General features: G+C 59.9%; 1 protein-coding gene across 2 annotated transcripts in view; it reads left to right on the top strand.

The window, feature by feature from the left end:
- Positions 1–15,329, top strand: part of PLA2G6 (phospholipase A2 group VI) — a 54,321-nt gene that overhangs the window by 37,291 nt on the left and 1,701 nt on the right. For both annotated transcript variants that reach the window (XM_075553555.1, XM_075553556.1), the window contains exons 8-13: positions 1,078–1,186; positions 3,810–3,888; positions 6,318–6,481; positions 8,572–8,722; positions 13,576–13,712; positions 14,078–14,232. In XM_075553555.1, coding sequence (XP_075409670.1) covers positions 1,078–1,186; positions 3,810–3,888; positions 6,318–6,481; positions 8,572–8,722; positions 13,576–13,712; positions 14,078–14,232 — 795 coding nt within the window. The remainder of the gene's footprint in view (positions 1–1,077; positions 1,187–3,809; positions 3,889–6,317; positions 6,482–8,571; positions 8,723–13,575; positions 13,713–14,077; positions 14,233–15,329) is intronic.

Here is a 15,329-nt window from a genome sequence, read left to right as displayed (position 1 = left end):
GCTTTGGTGCCCCGGTCTTGATTGATGGTAAGGTGTCAGCTGCTTTCCCTGCCACTCGGCGTCCTTCGTGCAGACGCCCACCCAGTGCACACGGCAGGAGCCATTGGGTGCCTGTGCTCAGTGTTGGCCTCACAGACCCTCTGGGAGCACGTCCGTCTCCCAGGGGCCCGTGGGCCTGTTTGGTCACGGTCGTGGAGCACCTTGACAATCACGTGCTCCATCGTCTCCGTCTGAACGCATTTCAACTGGGAGGAAGGGTTCTCCGTATCCCCACGTGAAGTGGGGAGCCAGTGCCACACGTCGGCGATAACCAAGGTATTAACGCTCACAGCAACAGGGAAGTCAATGATTGAGGTCAACACGTTGGAGGACTCACCTAAAGGTTGGCAGTTCGAGCCCACTTTGGAAGGCAGCGTCTGAAAGGTCCCAGAACCTGGAACCCTGGCCAAGGTCGCTCCATGCTGCACCGGGGTCGCCACGAGCCCACACCAGCCAGCCAGGATGATGACAGCCCGCGCGTGCCCTGAAGTCCTAGTGACGTCCAGCAACCGCCCCACAGCCCCTTCTGCACACACCCTGTGTTCTCCAGGCCAGGGGGAGGGAGGTGACAAGCCCAGGCCTCTGGTTCCCTTGGTGGCAGAGGGGCAGCCCATTGGCCTGTCCTAGGAGACTGAGCCTCCCCCTGCTCTAACCCACCCGCTCGGGGGAGAAAAGGCCACCAACCCCACTAGAAGGGGCGTTCAGGACCGGAAGGACAACAGTCTTCCCCGCTCTCCTTTCCTCTCTCCCTGCTGTCCTGAAAGCCTTCAGCAGCTGACCTGTTGGTGGTCCCCAGGGTCTCTGGGGTCAGGGGTGAGAGGGTGTGGCTTGCTCCACGCAGGCTCCCGTGAAGCTGGGGTGGGGGTGTGAGCTTCAGCTGGCCTGCTGCACTGCCAGCTCCACTGGGTGTGGACGAGGGAGCCCCAGGGCCCCCCTCGCTGGCCAGAAGCCCACCTAGTGGACAGCTGGGCGGAGGCCAGGGATCCCTGTTCGATTCTCTGAGGTGTCTCACACCTTCCACTGCTCATGTCCCAACAGAAGGACAACGTGGAAATGATCAAGGCCCTGATTGTCTTTGGAGCGGAAGTGGACACCCCGAATGACTTTGGGGAGACTCCTACCTTAGTAGCTTCCAAGATCAGCAAAGGTATGCCCTCTGCACCCTGAGCGGAGGGACCAGCCAAAGAGGAGTGATTCCCAAGGTGACCCTCTCCCCATGGGCAGCTGTGTGCTCAGATATCGGGGGTCCTGGGGCGGCAGAGGAGGAGCCTTCTCCCAGGAACAGGTTCTTAACTGGCCGGGGTCGGGTGGGGGCACCCAGAGACTTGCCAAGCCAGTGTCCTCCTCTTTGAAGCCCCTCTTCCCACCTCAGGGTGCCTGCAACCCAGCGCATTAGGTGGGGGGGGGCGTCTGACCCACTCAGGGCACTCCTTGGTGTGACCACTTGCAAGTAGAGCGGGGGGTGAGGGTGGGGAGAAATGCTCTGCACACACAGCCTGCATGGAAAGGCTGGTGCATGCTCTTTACACACAGGCCATGCGCATGGCAGCGGGTACACAGGTCATGCGCCTGCACTGTTTGCTCACACAGAGCTGGGAAGAGCAGAGCCCCCACATCACAAGGCTGGAAGTCTTCAGGGCACTGCAAAGGCTGCTGGGGAGGCTGGCCCAGAGATGGAGGGGGGGAGAGAGAGAGAGGCGCGTGCGCACGTGCGTGCGTGAGTATGTCACCAGCACAGAGAGTGGCACATCAGTACCAGCCTAGGCCCCCAGGGTGGGTTTGGGCTTCCTGGGCCCCTCCCCTGGGGTGCTACAGACAATGCCCAGCCCCGAGCACCAAGTCCACACTGTCCCTCTGACGCTGTGCTATCTCTCCCTGCCAACCACCACAAGTTGTCACCAGAAAGGCGCTCCTCACCCTGCTGAGAACTGTAGGGGCCGAGTACCGCTTCCCCTTCATCCCAGGGGGCTCCATGGAGCAGGGCCCCACCGCCTCGCAGCACCCTGTCTTCTCCCAGGAGAGAGCTCAGCCCCCGCCCATCAACCTCAGCAACCTAGGTAGGCTACCTGCCTCCTGTCTCCCGCCACTGCCCACCCCCCACCCACCTCCGGCCCCTGGGCGCTGTCGAAAAGAGATGGGGCCTGGGGGAGCAAGGGAGGATGGGGCAAGATTGGTTCGCCTCTGCAGGGCAGCCAAAGAGCCCTCATGGCACCATGGGCTAGGCATCGGCCTGATAGCCACAAGGTGGGTGGTTCGAACCCACCAGCTGCTTCAAGGAAGAAAGATGAGCCTGGCTGCCCCCATGAAGACACACAGCCTTGGAACCCCACGGGAGCAGTTGTCGTCGTCCTGTGGGATCACGATGAGTCAGAACTGACTCAACAGCAGAAGCTTTGGGTAGGGGAGCTCAGCAGAGTAGGAGAGGTACCAGAGACCCCAGAGGGCTTCGGGGCCCAGACTACCTGGACTTGCCACTCGGGGCTGGGCATTGTCTGTAGCATCCCCTCTGCCCCCAAGGGGCTCAGTGTGGGTCATGAGAGTGCTGCTCTCTGGGGCCCAGAGGGGGTCCTGACGGCTCAAGGAACTCCTCGCCCCGTGGGGCCACTATGGAGGCCTGCCCTTTCAAGGGGCCCCTTATCTGCCCCCCTGTTTGGTCTCTGTTAGCTCGAGTTCCCCCTAGTGGCCACTGGGTGACCTGCAGCCTTCAGAACCATCTGCCCTCTGCCTCCTTGGTGTCCCTGGGAGACAGCCCCATCCCCTGCCCCACCTGGGAACCAGGACCCGCCCCCCCCCTTCTGCCTGGTGGTACAGCGGTCCCAGGGGGCCTGGTTCAGTGACCCTTCATCCCCGGCAAGCCAGACTGCATTGACTACCACTTAGGGAGCACACACCAGCACCCCTACCAGGGATAGATAGTCTAGTCCTGCAGAGTCTGGTCCTCGTCTGAGGGCCCTGCCAGCCCCGCCCAGCCCTCCAGGAAGGGCCTCTGCCCACCACCTCCCACGTCTGTCTCCATTTTTCAGGCAGGCAGGCAGTCACCCACGCCAGGCTGGACGGTGGGCCTGGGCCACTGCACCTGGTGGGTACTGCCCTGGCACAGAGAGGCCATAGGGTGGGCTAGCTGCTGCCCGTGTCCCCGCTGTCCTTTTTCTCAGTCACACCCGCAGACCTGAGCACCCTCCTGCCTCTCGCTGCTGCTGCTGCCACCGCCACCACCGCCACCCCAGCCAAGCACCTGCCTGCTGCTCTGGGCACTGCTCCGGGCTATGGGGCGGGGACACACACTGCTTGCTGGCATGCTGGCTTGCTGCTTTGCTGCTTCTAGCCCCAGTGCTGTGACAGGGGTGATAATGCCAGGAACAGGGGTGGCACTGGGCCGGGCACCTGGGGTCTGGGTTGCATGTCGGGACGGTGGCCTGGGGTGGAGTGGATGAGGGGTAGTTCCGGCCTGAATCAATACTGAGGAAGTTTCTAGACCTGGGATGGGGAGAAGGAAGCATCTGAAGCGTGGTTAGGGACCCCCTCCCTGCCCCTTCATTCCTGAACTGAAACCCCAAGGCCTGCCCCATCCCTGCCCTGTGGCCACAAGGCCCAGGGCAAGTCCTGTGGTCTCAGAGCCTCAAGAGGAAGACGCTGAGGGGAACCCTGGGAGCCAGTTGGGCAGCGTAGGGGCTCTTCCCTTGGCACTGCAGCCCTCTTCCCGAGAAGCCCTCCCCCATGGGCTGCCAGTCTGAACAGCCCTGCCCAGCATGCCTTCCTTGTGCCCACAGAACTGCAGGACATCAAGCACATTTCACGGACCCGGAAGCCAGCCTTCATCCTGAGCTCCTTGCGGGATGAGAAGCGCAGGTCAGTGGGGCAAGGGACAGGCGTCCATTCCCCCCACCCCCAATCCCGGCTCTGGCCTCCTCCAGCCCCCTGCCAGGTCACCCACACCATCTCTGGTGCCCAGCAGGAATGAAATCATGGGCGCCTGGTCTGCCCATCACCAGTGACTAGGCAGGTGTGGGTGGAGGATTTGGGGCATAGGAGGTGGCGGGGGTAGGGAGCCTGAGAGCCCCCACACAGAGGTGGGGAGAGAGGTGCTGGTGCCTGGAGAGCTCTGGGGAGGCTCGCCGTGGCTCCGCTCTGCCCCCTGGGTCTCAGGAAGGTTGGCTTGTACACTCCAGCCTTTCAGGCCTGCACAACCTCCTGCTGGGCTGGCTGCAGGGCCAGGCTCCCTGTCCAGAAAAAGTCTCTGGGGCCTAGAGACAGGACTGCACCATCCACTGGACAAAGGTGGCCAGGCTGCCCACTGGGGGGAGAGGAGCAAACACAGACGAGCAACCAATAGTCCCAGTGAGAGAAGCTCCTTCAACAGGGCTGGGCCCTCCAGCCTCCAGGTCTGGGCCCTCCAGCCTCCAGGTCTGGGCCAGGCCCATGGCAGCGTGTCCAGAAGCACAGCCAGTTTGGGCAGGTGCCCAGGGGTCCAGCAGCCTCAAAAGCTGGCAGCCAAGGCCTGGAGGACCTGGGGAGACGGTGCCAAGGGAGGGCCTGACTCCAGCCAGCAGACCGGGACCCAAGCCAGCTTGCCCCATGTGCCCCCTGACAAACTCTGTGCCACCAATCAACCCTGGTGCCTCAAAAGCACGTTTGAGGGTTTCCAGGGCCACCGGGGAGTGTCCCCCTTAGTGGGGTTGGGACTAGAGAAAGTGCCGAGTGTCCCCCTTAGTGGGGCTGGGACTAGAGAAAGTGCCCTGGGTTCATAGACAGGCCTTCTTCACCCGCCTTCCCAGAGTGAAGGGCACTGACTCACCTCCACGCCCACCCCCACCCCGTTGTCCTTCCTGTCTTAGTGTCCCACCTCACCAATACCACAAGGGGGTGGCCTTCAAGAACAGAGCTACATTTTCTCACTGGTCTGGAGAGAGCTAGAGTCCCAATCAGCCCCAACCTCGCTTGTAGGTTCGCAGGCCCGGGCATGTAGGTGTAGGCGATCCCTCTCTGTCCTCTGCCTTGCCCTCTATCTGTGTGTCCCTCTGTTCTTGCTGTCAGTCAGAGTCCGCCTTCTGTGGTTACAGAAATTCTGAGGGAGCGGCAGCTAAGCTCCTGAGCAACTGCTAACCTGGAGGTTGTTGGTTCAAACCTTCCAGCCAGTCGGTGTGAGAAAGATGTGACTCCATCGAAAGTCATGGCCTTGGAAACCCCCTGGGGCAGTTCCCCTGCCCTGTAGGGTGGGGGTTCAGGAGTCCAAATTAACCCAAGAACTGAGGGAGGGGGGGTTTATTCTACTTGAGTGGGACCCCGTTAATGTAACAAGGGTCCAAAAACCCCTATTTCCAAATGGGATCATGTGGACAGTGCCAAGATTTCAAGATGTAATTTGGGGGGTACTTCTCCGGCCTGTTTAATCCTCAGAGGCCTTCTCTGGGGCACGTGCTCGGCCTGGTGCTGGGAATGAATTCCTAACCAGAACCCAGCTGCTGCCCTCAGGGCCCCCACCCACCCAGGGGACCCTGTGGACCAGGCCTCCGGGCAGTCTTGCCTCCCTTGCCCAGCTCCATTTTCTTCCTGGACATTGCTCACCTCCTGAAGCACGGCCGTTGTCCACTGTCTCCGCCGCTGCCCCCAGCCTTGGCCGCCCAGTGCTGCTACAGCAGAAATCCCAAAGTGCATGGCGCTTTGGATAGAAGCTTATTTCCTCAGAGGCTGTGAGGCTGGAAGAGGAGCCCTGCTAACGCAGTGGCTACGTGTTGGGCTGCTAACTGCAAGGTCAGCAGTTTGAAACCACCAGCCGCTCCAAGGGAGTAAGATGGGATTTTCTACTCCCTTAAACAGTGACAGTCTCAGAATCCCACAGGGAAGGTGCTGTCTGGTTCTGAGTCAGAATTGACTCGACGTGAGTGAGTGGATGAGTGAAGAGACTATACATTTGAGGCGGCGCTCCCCACACCCTCAGAAGGGAAAGTGTTTGACTCTTTCACCCTCTCTGCCCCAGCTCCGTGCCCCCTATTGTCTCACTTCTGTGCCCCTGCGCCCCTCTCAGATCTCAGCGGGAGACACAGCCTAGGCTGACAGAACCTCTCTGGGGTGACAGAAAGCCTGCTCCCTTGTTTCGGGATCATGACACCTACTGGGGGTCAGGAGTCACGCTGTAATCACAGGCTCCAGCACTTGTGGCAGGGCCTTGTCTGCCGTTGCTCTGCTCCACATGTCCGCTCCGGGGCCACTGGCTGAGAGCTGGGACCGTGTGACTTGACGGCTGCCGTAGATGCCACTCTCCTCCCTCGCCCCTGCAGCCACGACCACCTGCTCTGCTTGGACGGAGGGGGCGTGAAAGGCCTCATCATCATCCAGCTCCTCATCGCCATTGAGAAGGCCTCCGGCGTCGCCACCAAGGACCTCTTTGACTGGGTGGCCGGGACCAGCACGGGGGGCATCCTGGCCCTGGCCATCCTGCACAGTGAGGGCATCCCCGCCCCGCCCCTGGGAGGGATCGCCAGGGTGGGGCGAGACTTGCCCTCACGGGGTACCAGTCTTAGCCAGAGCTTTGCTGGGGTGGGGTGGGGAGGGCCATCAGACAGGCTGGAAGGAGAATGTCTAGTGGGGGGCGGGGGAGGGAGAGCTGGGGGCTGTAGTTAGAGGTCCCCCGGCCCCAGAGGCCAGAGCTAGCTGTTCTTCCTTCCAGCGTGGGAGGCGTTTTTGGTTTTTTTCTTTGATTGTGCTAAGCATATCCGCATTCAAAGGATGAATGCTCCCCCGTGTGGCACAGCCGTGGCTGTGTGGGGTGGAGTTGATTTAACTCATGGCAGCCCACCCCCGTTCAGAGTATAATCCCAAGCCTGTGACCTGTCAGCATGGGTGGCCAGGCCTTTCTTCTGAGGTGCCCCAGCTGGGTTTGAACCAGCCCCTTTCAGCCACTGGCCAGTAGTGCCTCCAAGGTCCTGCTGCACCCATGACCACTTCCTCCCTTTTCCAAATGAGTCCACTGACGTAAACAGAGCGGCAATGCATTCTTACCTCCACTCTTCCCCACACCAGGCCAGAGCAGCCCCCCTGCACCCTCACCCCCGCGGGGTCTGTGACACCTGCTGGAAACGAGGGGGCCATCCCAGTGCCAGAAGGGCTGGTGTCTCGGGGTGGGAGCCCTGATCACCTGCTTCGTTTCCCCCATGGGCTGGGGACATGAGAGTTTGAGTCCCGATGATGGTGTAGTGGGTCACATGCTGTGCTGCTAACCACAAAGTCGGCAGTTCAAAAACACCAGCTGCTCCTCGGCAGAAAGACGAGGCTGTCCACTCCCATAGAAGTGGCCGGTCTCAGAAAGCCCCGGGGGGGCAGTTCTACCCTGTCTAACAGGGAGAGCTGCTGTGAGTGGAAATCGACTGATCCCAGTGAATTTGGTTTGGTTTGAGGCTATCATGGCCCTCCGCCACGCGGTTTTTCTGGGGGCCTGCTCAGACCAAACCACTACCTAAAAGAAGGTCCCAGGCAGCTGCTACCATAGCTTTCTGGAGGCTGGGTGGACACTGAGCCGCAGGGACAGACAGGACACCGGGCTGCTGGAACAATGTTTATGGAGTTTGAACTGAGTGACCCTGGCCATGGGGTGGACCCCAGAACCACTGGGTGCCCCCCAAGGTGAGAATCATCATCGGCCTTGGCCCCTGATAGGCAGGTCCCACCAGAGATGCCCACCATACCTGGATCCTGCTTTCTGGAGCCCAGAAGCACCAGAGAGCCTGTGGGGGCACCAGGGCACCGCGAGCCAGGCCTCCACGGGGCACAGAGCTGAGTTGGGGAGCCAAACATGTCCTGGGTGGTTCCTGGGCAGGGTGTGTAGGTGATTGTCAACGTGGCCCTGACAGGTGGGGACACCGAGGGCCAGAGAAGTCACCCAGTGGGCCAGGCAGAGCGAGGACTGAGGCCGGGTCTCCCTCTGTACTCTCAGTATTCTCCTTGTGGTACTTGCTTCCTGCCCACCTGGCCACGAGTTAACCTCTGTGTTCCTTCCTTCCGGGAGGAGGACCAGCCAGGAGGGGCCCGAGGAGGCCGGATTAATAGGGGGACCCAGCCAGAGGTCCACCTCCTTCCTGGGGACAATCCTCCCCAGTCTGGAGTTATCTTCAGACCCTGGGAGGCTGACCTCTCTCGAAGACGGACCCCTTTCCGGCCCTCTGGGGATCCAGCTCTGCCAGTGGCCTCAGGAACCTCTCCTCCCTGCAAGGGCATCTGCCCCTCCTGGCGCCACCTGTCTGTGCTCCCAGGGAACAGGACAGGCCCTTCCTCTCCAGCTCTCACTCACCTGGGGTTTGTCTAGCCGTCTGTCCAGGGGCCCTTCTCCAAGGCCCAGGAAACAAAGGGCCCTGCCCAGTGGACCCCGATTGGCCGTTTTAGAGAGGCTGCTGGCTGCACTGTTTGATGGTGTCTGGCGCAGCCCCAGACTGGAGGTTTCGGGCGTGGGTGGGTATGGGGGGTCGTCCCTGAGGTCTGGGAGGCCTCAAAGACGAGGCTGCTGACGAGCGCTGCTCCCACCCCGACCCCATGTCCTAGGCAAGTCCATGGCCTACATGCGCGGCGTGTACTTCCGCATGAAGGACGAGGTGTTCCGGGGCTCGCGGCCCTACGAGTCGGGGCCCCTGGAGGAGTTTCTCAAGCGGGAGTTTGGGGAACACACCAAGATGACGGACATCAAGAAGCCCAAGTAAGCCATCCTCGTGGCCTGATGGAGACCCGGCGGGAGGGGAGCAGGCAGGGGGCTGGCCCCCAGTCAGCCTGGCTCCCCGCCTGGTTCTCGATGCCTCTGCTCCCCCCCGGGGAAGAGGTCGTCTGCCGCATGTGTGCCGCAGGGTCGTCCCAGCCTTCTGAGCTTGTCACTGCGGCCACCAGGCTCCTTTCTATCGCCCCAGCATGCATCCCCGGCCGCCCGGGGGCAGGCAGTAAGGAGGCATTCTCAGGGCAGGCTTAGGACCAAGCGGTCAGGGAGGGCATCCTGGAGGAAGTGGAGTGTGAGTTGGGCCTCGAGGGCTAAACCCCACTGCCCTGGAGTCCACACTGACCCCGGGGACCGCCCCCCCTCCTTGGGTTTCCGAGGCTGGAGCTGTTTACTGGAGTAGAAAGCCCTGTCTTCCTCCCGCTGGAGGCCCAGAGGCCTCCTTTCCTTAACACAGCGAATGCTGAGGGCTGTAAGGACCACACACAGGCTCATAAGAAAATGCGGGAAAGACACACAATGAAAAGAAGATCTCACCCGCAACTTACTCACCCGAGACGATGTTTAAAAGCACTTGTGAATATTTTATTCTAGACTCCCCCTCCCCCACCCATGTGGCAAATAGGACCTATTTTGCCTAATCCCTACAAAAATGCTTAAAATAGTTTAATGGCTAATTATGAAGAAAACACCCAGCCAACCACCATCACCCTAAGCAAACAGAACCAATCCCGCAGCCCCCCGTGGGTGCAACTCACAGCGACAGCCCCAAGGCGGTCATCTTTGCAGAAGCCGACCGACCGCCTCAGCTGTCGCCCGCAGAGCGGCCAGTGGCGTTGAACCATCCACCTTCCGGCAACAGGCTTATTTTGGCCACACGAATCACCAGCTTTCCCACCGGCACTGACGAAGAAGTCTCACTCTCCTCCATGTCTGCCAGCTTCCTTTCAAGCCGGGGCCAAGAGTCTTACTGTGCTTCAGCATCGCAACACGCACAGGAGGGGGGGGGCGCGCTGGCGGGCGGCACAGCCACAGAACAATCACACACCACGCTCACATTAGTTTCTTGAAAAAATGGAACGTGCTTGGTTTTGCCTCTTGGATTGATACCTCCCGGACCAGGACACCAGTCACGGTCAATGCTAGATCTTTAGAGCAAGCCTTGGTATCGAGGGGCCACTGCCCCTCACCCTTGTTCTTCAAAAGCCTGCCTATTCTTCAAGGAGGTGTGGAGAAATGGTTCAGGACCTGGGCTCCAAAGCATCCTTTTCTGGATACTGTGGCCACGTGGTCAGGAGAGACCAGTCCCTGGAGCAGGACCTCATGCTTGGAGAAAGAGTAGGCCAGCAACAGAGAGGAAGGCCTTGGAGGAGCGGGGCAGACACAGAGGCGGCAGCGATGGACGGAGGCGTGAGAACGATTGTGAGGATGGTGCAGGACTGGGTGATATTCTGTTCCCTTAGGGTCCTCTGAACTGGAACTGACCCAATGGCACCAGTAGCATCCTGGCTGATTTCGTGGGTTTTTCTGTGGCTTGGATGAATTACTGCCTATGACGCACTAAAAAAAAAACACCTCACTGCCGTCGTGATCGCTCATTTCTGGCCCACAGTGACCCTGTAGGACAGAGTAGACCTGCACCTGTGGCTCCCCGAGCCTGTCACTCTTCACAGGAGCAGAGAGCTGCATCTTTCTCCCGAGGAGTGACGGGAGGCTTAGAACTGCTGACCTTGGGGTGAGCCACGGAGAGCGTGCGGAGTAAGAGTTACACAAGTGCTGGCTGCTCTTGGTTGGGTTTTGAACCTTCCCAAGGGCCCGCCCTGTTTGTGCTTCGGGGGAGTTGGTACAACGGTGGCTTTCTCTCTTCCTCAGCTGTCTGCCAGAGAACTTGTCAGTGGAGTCATCCGGGCCGGCAGGCAGTTAGCTCTGTGGGAAGATTTTCAATGATGGGAATGGGTTTTCTAAATGTTTTGTTTGTTTGTTTTTAGTTTGGTTTGGGTGATATTTTTTCTAGGGATGGTTCCATTTCCTCTAAATCTTCCAGCTGATACGGTTGTTCAGAATCGTCCTTGTTATCTTTCAAATGCCCATAGTCCATGCGGTGTGCTTCGATCCCCTCCCCCTCCTCTTTATCTGTCTGCTCACAGGGGTTTTGATGGTAGTAAGCCCTAGGTTGGAATTGCCTCCCCAGCATCTGGTTTGGTCCTTTTGATCCAAAACCCCCATTGGGCTCTACGAGCCCCTGGTGTTAAGCATGGGCTGCCAACCGCAAAGCCAGCCATCCTCAACCCCCCGCAGCTCCGCCCGAGAAAGACGGGGCTCTCCACCCCTGTGCACAGGGCCTGTGCTACCCTGTCCTACAGGTGGCTATTTGATCCCATATCTGTTTTCTGTCTCAGTAACTTCTGTCCTTCTGTTTATTCCTTTGTATCCTTGCTTTGGGCTTATTTGATATTTTGGTTTTGTTTGTTTTCCACATCTTGAAATAACTAGCTTGCTCCTTCCTATTTGGCCTTGCTTCTGTTCGAAAGCCGCTAGGTACCCTGCCTCAGTTCTACTCCATCGGCCTTCTCCACGTCAGTCCGCTGCAAAGACTGCCTCATTTACATGGTCAGGTCTTGCCGTAAGTTACACTTCTCAGCCTCTGGAATGCGAGGAGCTTTGCACAGTGGGTTTTCCGTGAGGAAGGGCCTCGTGGCCAGAGGGCGTGCTATGTAGGATTAGGAGCAACAGCAACACCTGGCCGGCCAGCAGATTCCTGGCTTCCAGAGACCTATGTGACGGAGCAGGACATAAGCAGTTCGCCTGCGCTCCTCACCTCACAGGGCTCACCCACGCTGCCACCGGGGCCTCACAGCCCTTGTGCTGGAGGACATTTCTGTAGCTACTGTGTCACTCCACCGGTCCCAGGGCCCCCTCTTCCTCCTTCACCAAGCACACAGTCCTTTTCCCAGGCCCGCTCCCTCCTGAGAAAACGTCCGGAGACTCCTGTCCTCGCTTCTAGGGCACACTCTGGCGGCGCCCCCACCCCCACCCCCCGCTCCGGAGACGGGTTGGCCTGTTCCTTTGGCAGTCCGTGGTACTTTGAATATTCGTCACCAGCACGACTCAGAGGCATCGATTCTTCCTCGGCGTCCTCATTCCGTGCCCAACCTTCGCATGCACGGTAGGCAACTGCCAAGACCACGGCTCGGCCCTGCTCTGAAAGCACTGTAAGCGGTCTCGCGCGGCCCATTTGCCCAGTGCGGTGTGTCACTTGGCGTCTCGCCTCTTGCTTCCATGAGTGCTGGCTGTGGACCCAACCTCTCTTCTTTTCTCCATTGAGAACGTCCCTGTGCCATCATCGGTGGGTCCGGCTGTGAAGATGTTTGCTTTCACTGCACCGAGCTGCGGGCCATGCTGACGACCACCTGCTGTCCTTGCGCTCTATCAGCAAGGCCTTCAAGTCCTCGCTTTCTGCAAGCAAGCAACGCCTCGTGCCCGTTGTTCAGGAGCCTTCTCCCATCCGGGTGCTGCTGCTGCTGCTTCATGGAGTCCCGCTTCTCTGGTCGTTTGCTCAGCATACAGGTTGAGTGAAGGTGTTTAGAAGATGCAACCCTAGCACACACTGACTGTCTGGCTTCGTGTTCTTCCACTCCTGTGCTGCTTGTCTCCATGGGTCCCTGGAATGCATTGCACCCTGCTGGGGAGCCCTATGCCGAAGGTTTATGAATGGACTTCATGCATTGAGTTTTGGGGAGCCCTGGTGGCAGAGTGGTTATGAATTGGACTGCTAACCGAAAGGTCAGCAGTTCGAAACCACCAGCCACTCAGTGGGAGAAAGACGAGGCTGTCTGCTCCTGTAAAGAGTTACAGTCTCTAGGAAACCCTCAGGGGCAGAACTACCTTGTCCTGTGAGTCGTAGTTAGGGCCACTCCTTTAGGACCTCTCTCCCTCCAGATGGAATTCCTGGATTGAAAGGGCTTTGGGCATGTCCGTCTCCAGGGGAGGCTGTGCCATTTCCACCCCCAGCAGTAAGAGTGCCAGTTTCTCTGTAAGGAGTCTTGGTGCCGTTGGGGGTTTAGGCACTGGGCTGCTAACTACAAGGTCAGCAGTTCACGCCTACCAACCACTGTGTGGCAGAAAGAGGAGGCTGCCTGCTTGTGTTAAAAGGTACAGTCTTGGAGACCCTAGGCGGGGTCACTGAGTCAAAAGCGACTACTTGGCAGTACGTCTGGCTTGGCCTGGTCTCTCTCAAGGTGAGCAGGAGTCGCTGTCCAGAGATCAGAGACTCCGTGGTCAGATGTTGGGAAGGGACCACAGGGCCCTAGTGGCAAGTCTCACTGCCACTGCCCAGGCTCTGGCTGTGGATCCCTGTGATGAGCATGCGTGCCCTGCACAGGGCTGCCCCGTGCCGCAGGCCAGATACAGCACACTCCAGGACAGTGTGTTTGTTTTATGGCAGATGGCCAACGGGCCTGGCCTGAGCGTGCCTTTTCCCCAGCCCTTCTATGGCGAGGCAGGGGACTTCAGTGTGGCCCCGCCTCTGGAGGGCCTTTCCAGGGCCTCTCTCACTTGCATGTGCACACGGCTTTCGTTGGCCTTGTGCAAGCAGTCCCTCTGCCCCTCACCCCCCCCAAGGCAGGATGAATCCCTGGGAGGGGCAACCCCCGAGGTTGTACCCCTGAAACCCACCCCCGGCATCATGGGGAAGAACCTCTCTGGGAAAAGGGTGGGTGGGATGTTGCGAGGCAGAAACCCACCCATCCAAAGGAGCAGGAGCCCTAGAGCCCAGGGTGAATGCTGGCCAAGGGGAGAGGTCCGGCGGAGGTCCAGTGACCAGATCCTCCCTGGTTCCTGCCCAGGGTGATGTTGACAGGGACCCTGTCTGACCGGCAGCCGGCGGAGCTCCACCTCTTCCGGAATTACGACGCTCCTGAGACCGTGCGGGAGCCTCGCTTCAGCCAGAACACTAACCTGAAGCCCCCCACCCAGCCTGCAGGTCAGTGGATTGTGCCGCTTCCCTGAGCAGACAGATGGCCCCGGGAGCCTGAGGGGCAGGCTGTGGGGGGCAGGCACCCTCGTCCCCCCACCTTCCATGCACTGTGTCCGGTCTCTCTCCCAGCCCATTCTGGCAGAGCTGTGGGGACACCAGGCCTCAGGCAGGCTAGCGGGGGTGGGGGAAGGCCTAGAGCTGCATCCCAATTTCTGCCAGCACGCTGGACTGAACCACAGGGCCCTCACCTCCGTTCAGCTTCGCATGTGTCATGGGTGCACACACACAGACATGCACACACAGCTGAGGGGGGAAGGCACACCTGTGTGCCACTGGGCCACCCTCTCCTGCCTCCTGCCTCCTGCCCACAGAACAGCTCGTGTGGAGGGCAGCGCGCAGCAGTGGGGCAGCCCCCACCTACTTCCGGCCCAATGGGCGCTTCCTGGATGGTGGGCTGCTGGCCAACAATCCCACGCTGGACGCCATGACTGAGATCCATGAGTACAACCAGGACTTGGCCCGCAAGGTGAGTGCCATGCCCCGCAGGCCAAGGGGCCCCTCAAGGACCGGCTCAAAACTGTCTCCGCTACCCTGTGGCTTTCGCACCTGCGTGGACCGATCGGGTGGTCACATGGACTGTGGTCCGGAGCATCGATCGTGCTGACTGGCAGAGGGTTATCTCCTGCTGAGGCAAAGGCTCAGCCTGGGACGCATGCACCCCTAATGTGCTCACATCTACTGGCAGATCCTCTGTGGACCAGGACCTGACCCTTCCAGGGTCTCAGGGACAAGGGGGATCTGAAAGAGGGGACAGCACCTGAGGCCATTGGAGACAGGCAGTGCAGAGCCTCCGGTCAATAGGAAGAGGCCCAACGTCCAGGAGCAGAGTGCAGCAGTCTTGGCAGAGATGCCTCTGAACTTGGGCCTGCCTCTCCCCACACCTCACTTTTCTGTACGCAGCGGGGCAGTCTCGCCAGACAGGCCCCCTGAGCTGTCCACCCAGACAGGGTGCAGGCTCCCCACGTGTCGGTCACTGTCCATCAGTGGGTCCTATCTGAGCGTTCCTCCCCTCCGGTGGGCTGCTCCCTACACAGGCCTGGCTTCCTCAGGCTTTACTGTGCTACCAATTAGGGTCGGGCTCCGGTCCGCTGGGTCTGCAGTTGGAGACGGACAGGGCTGTCTTTCTACCCCATGAAGAGTGTCAGTCTTGGACACTGTCCCTGTCCTGTGGGTCCCTGTGAGCCGGCATCGACTCGATGGCAGTGAGTGAGGTCTTTTAACCAGAAGCCCTAGTGGCACAGCGGTTAAGCACTCGGTTGCTAGTCAAAAGGTGGGTGCTTTGACTCCCCCCAAGCGACCCCCCCGGGAGAAACCCCCCCCAGTCAGTTCCCTTAAAGAAAGATCCCCACCTAGATAACCCTCGGGGGCTGGTCCATGCTGTACCATGTGGGCTCACCTGGAGCTGAATGCCAGTGGGCGAAACGGCACCCCTGCAGTGCCCATGCACAGCCACCCTGCTGGAGGCAGCTCCTGTGAGTGAAGCTACGCTTCTGGGTGCTGGGCACTGGGAGCATCCTCAAGGGGGCAGACAGGGCAGGGTCGGCCTCCAGATGGAAACTCAGG

The sequence above is a fragment of the Tenrec ecaudatus genome, chromosome 6 (genome assembly GCF_050624435.1).
Source record: "Tenrec ecaudatus isolate mTenEca1 chromosome 6, mTenEca1.hap1, whole genome shotgun sequence".
Lineage (NCBI taxonomy): Eukaryota > Metazoa > Chordata > Mammalia > Afrosoricida > Tenrecidae > Tenrec > Tenrec ecaudatus.
The sequence above is the reverse complement of the archived record's forward strand: the minus strand, read 5'-3'. Positions and strand labels throughout refer to the sequence as shown.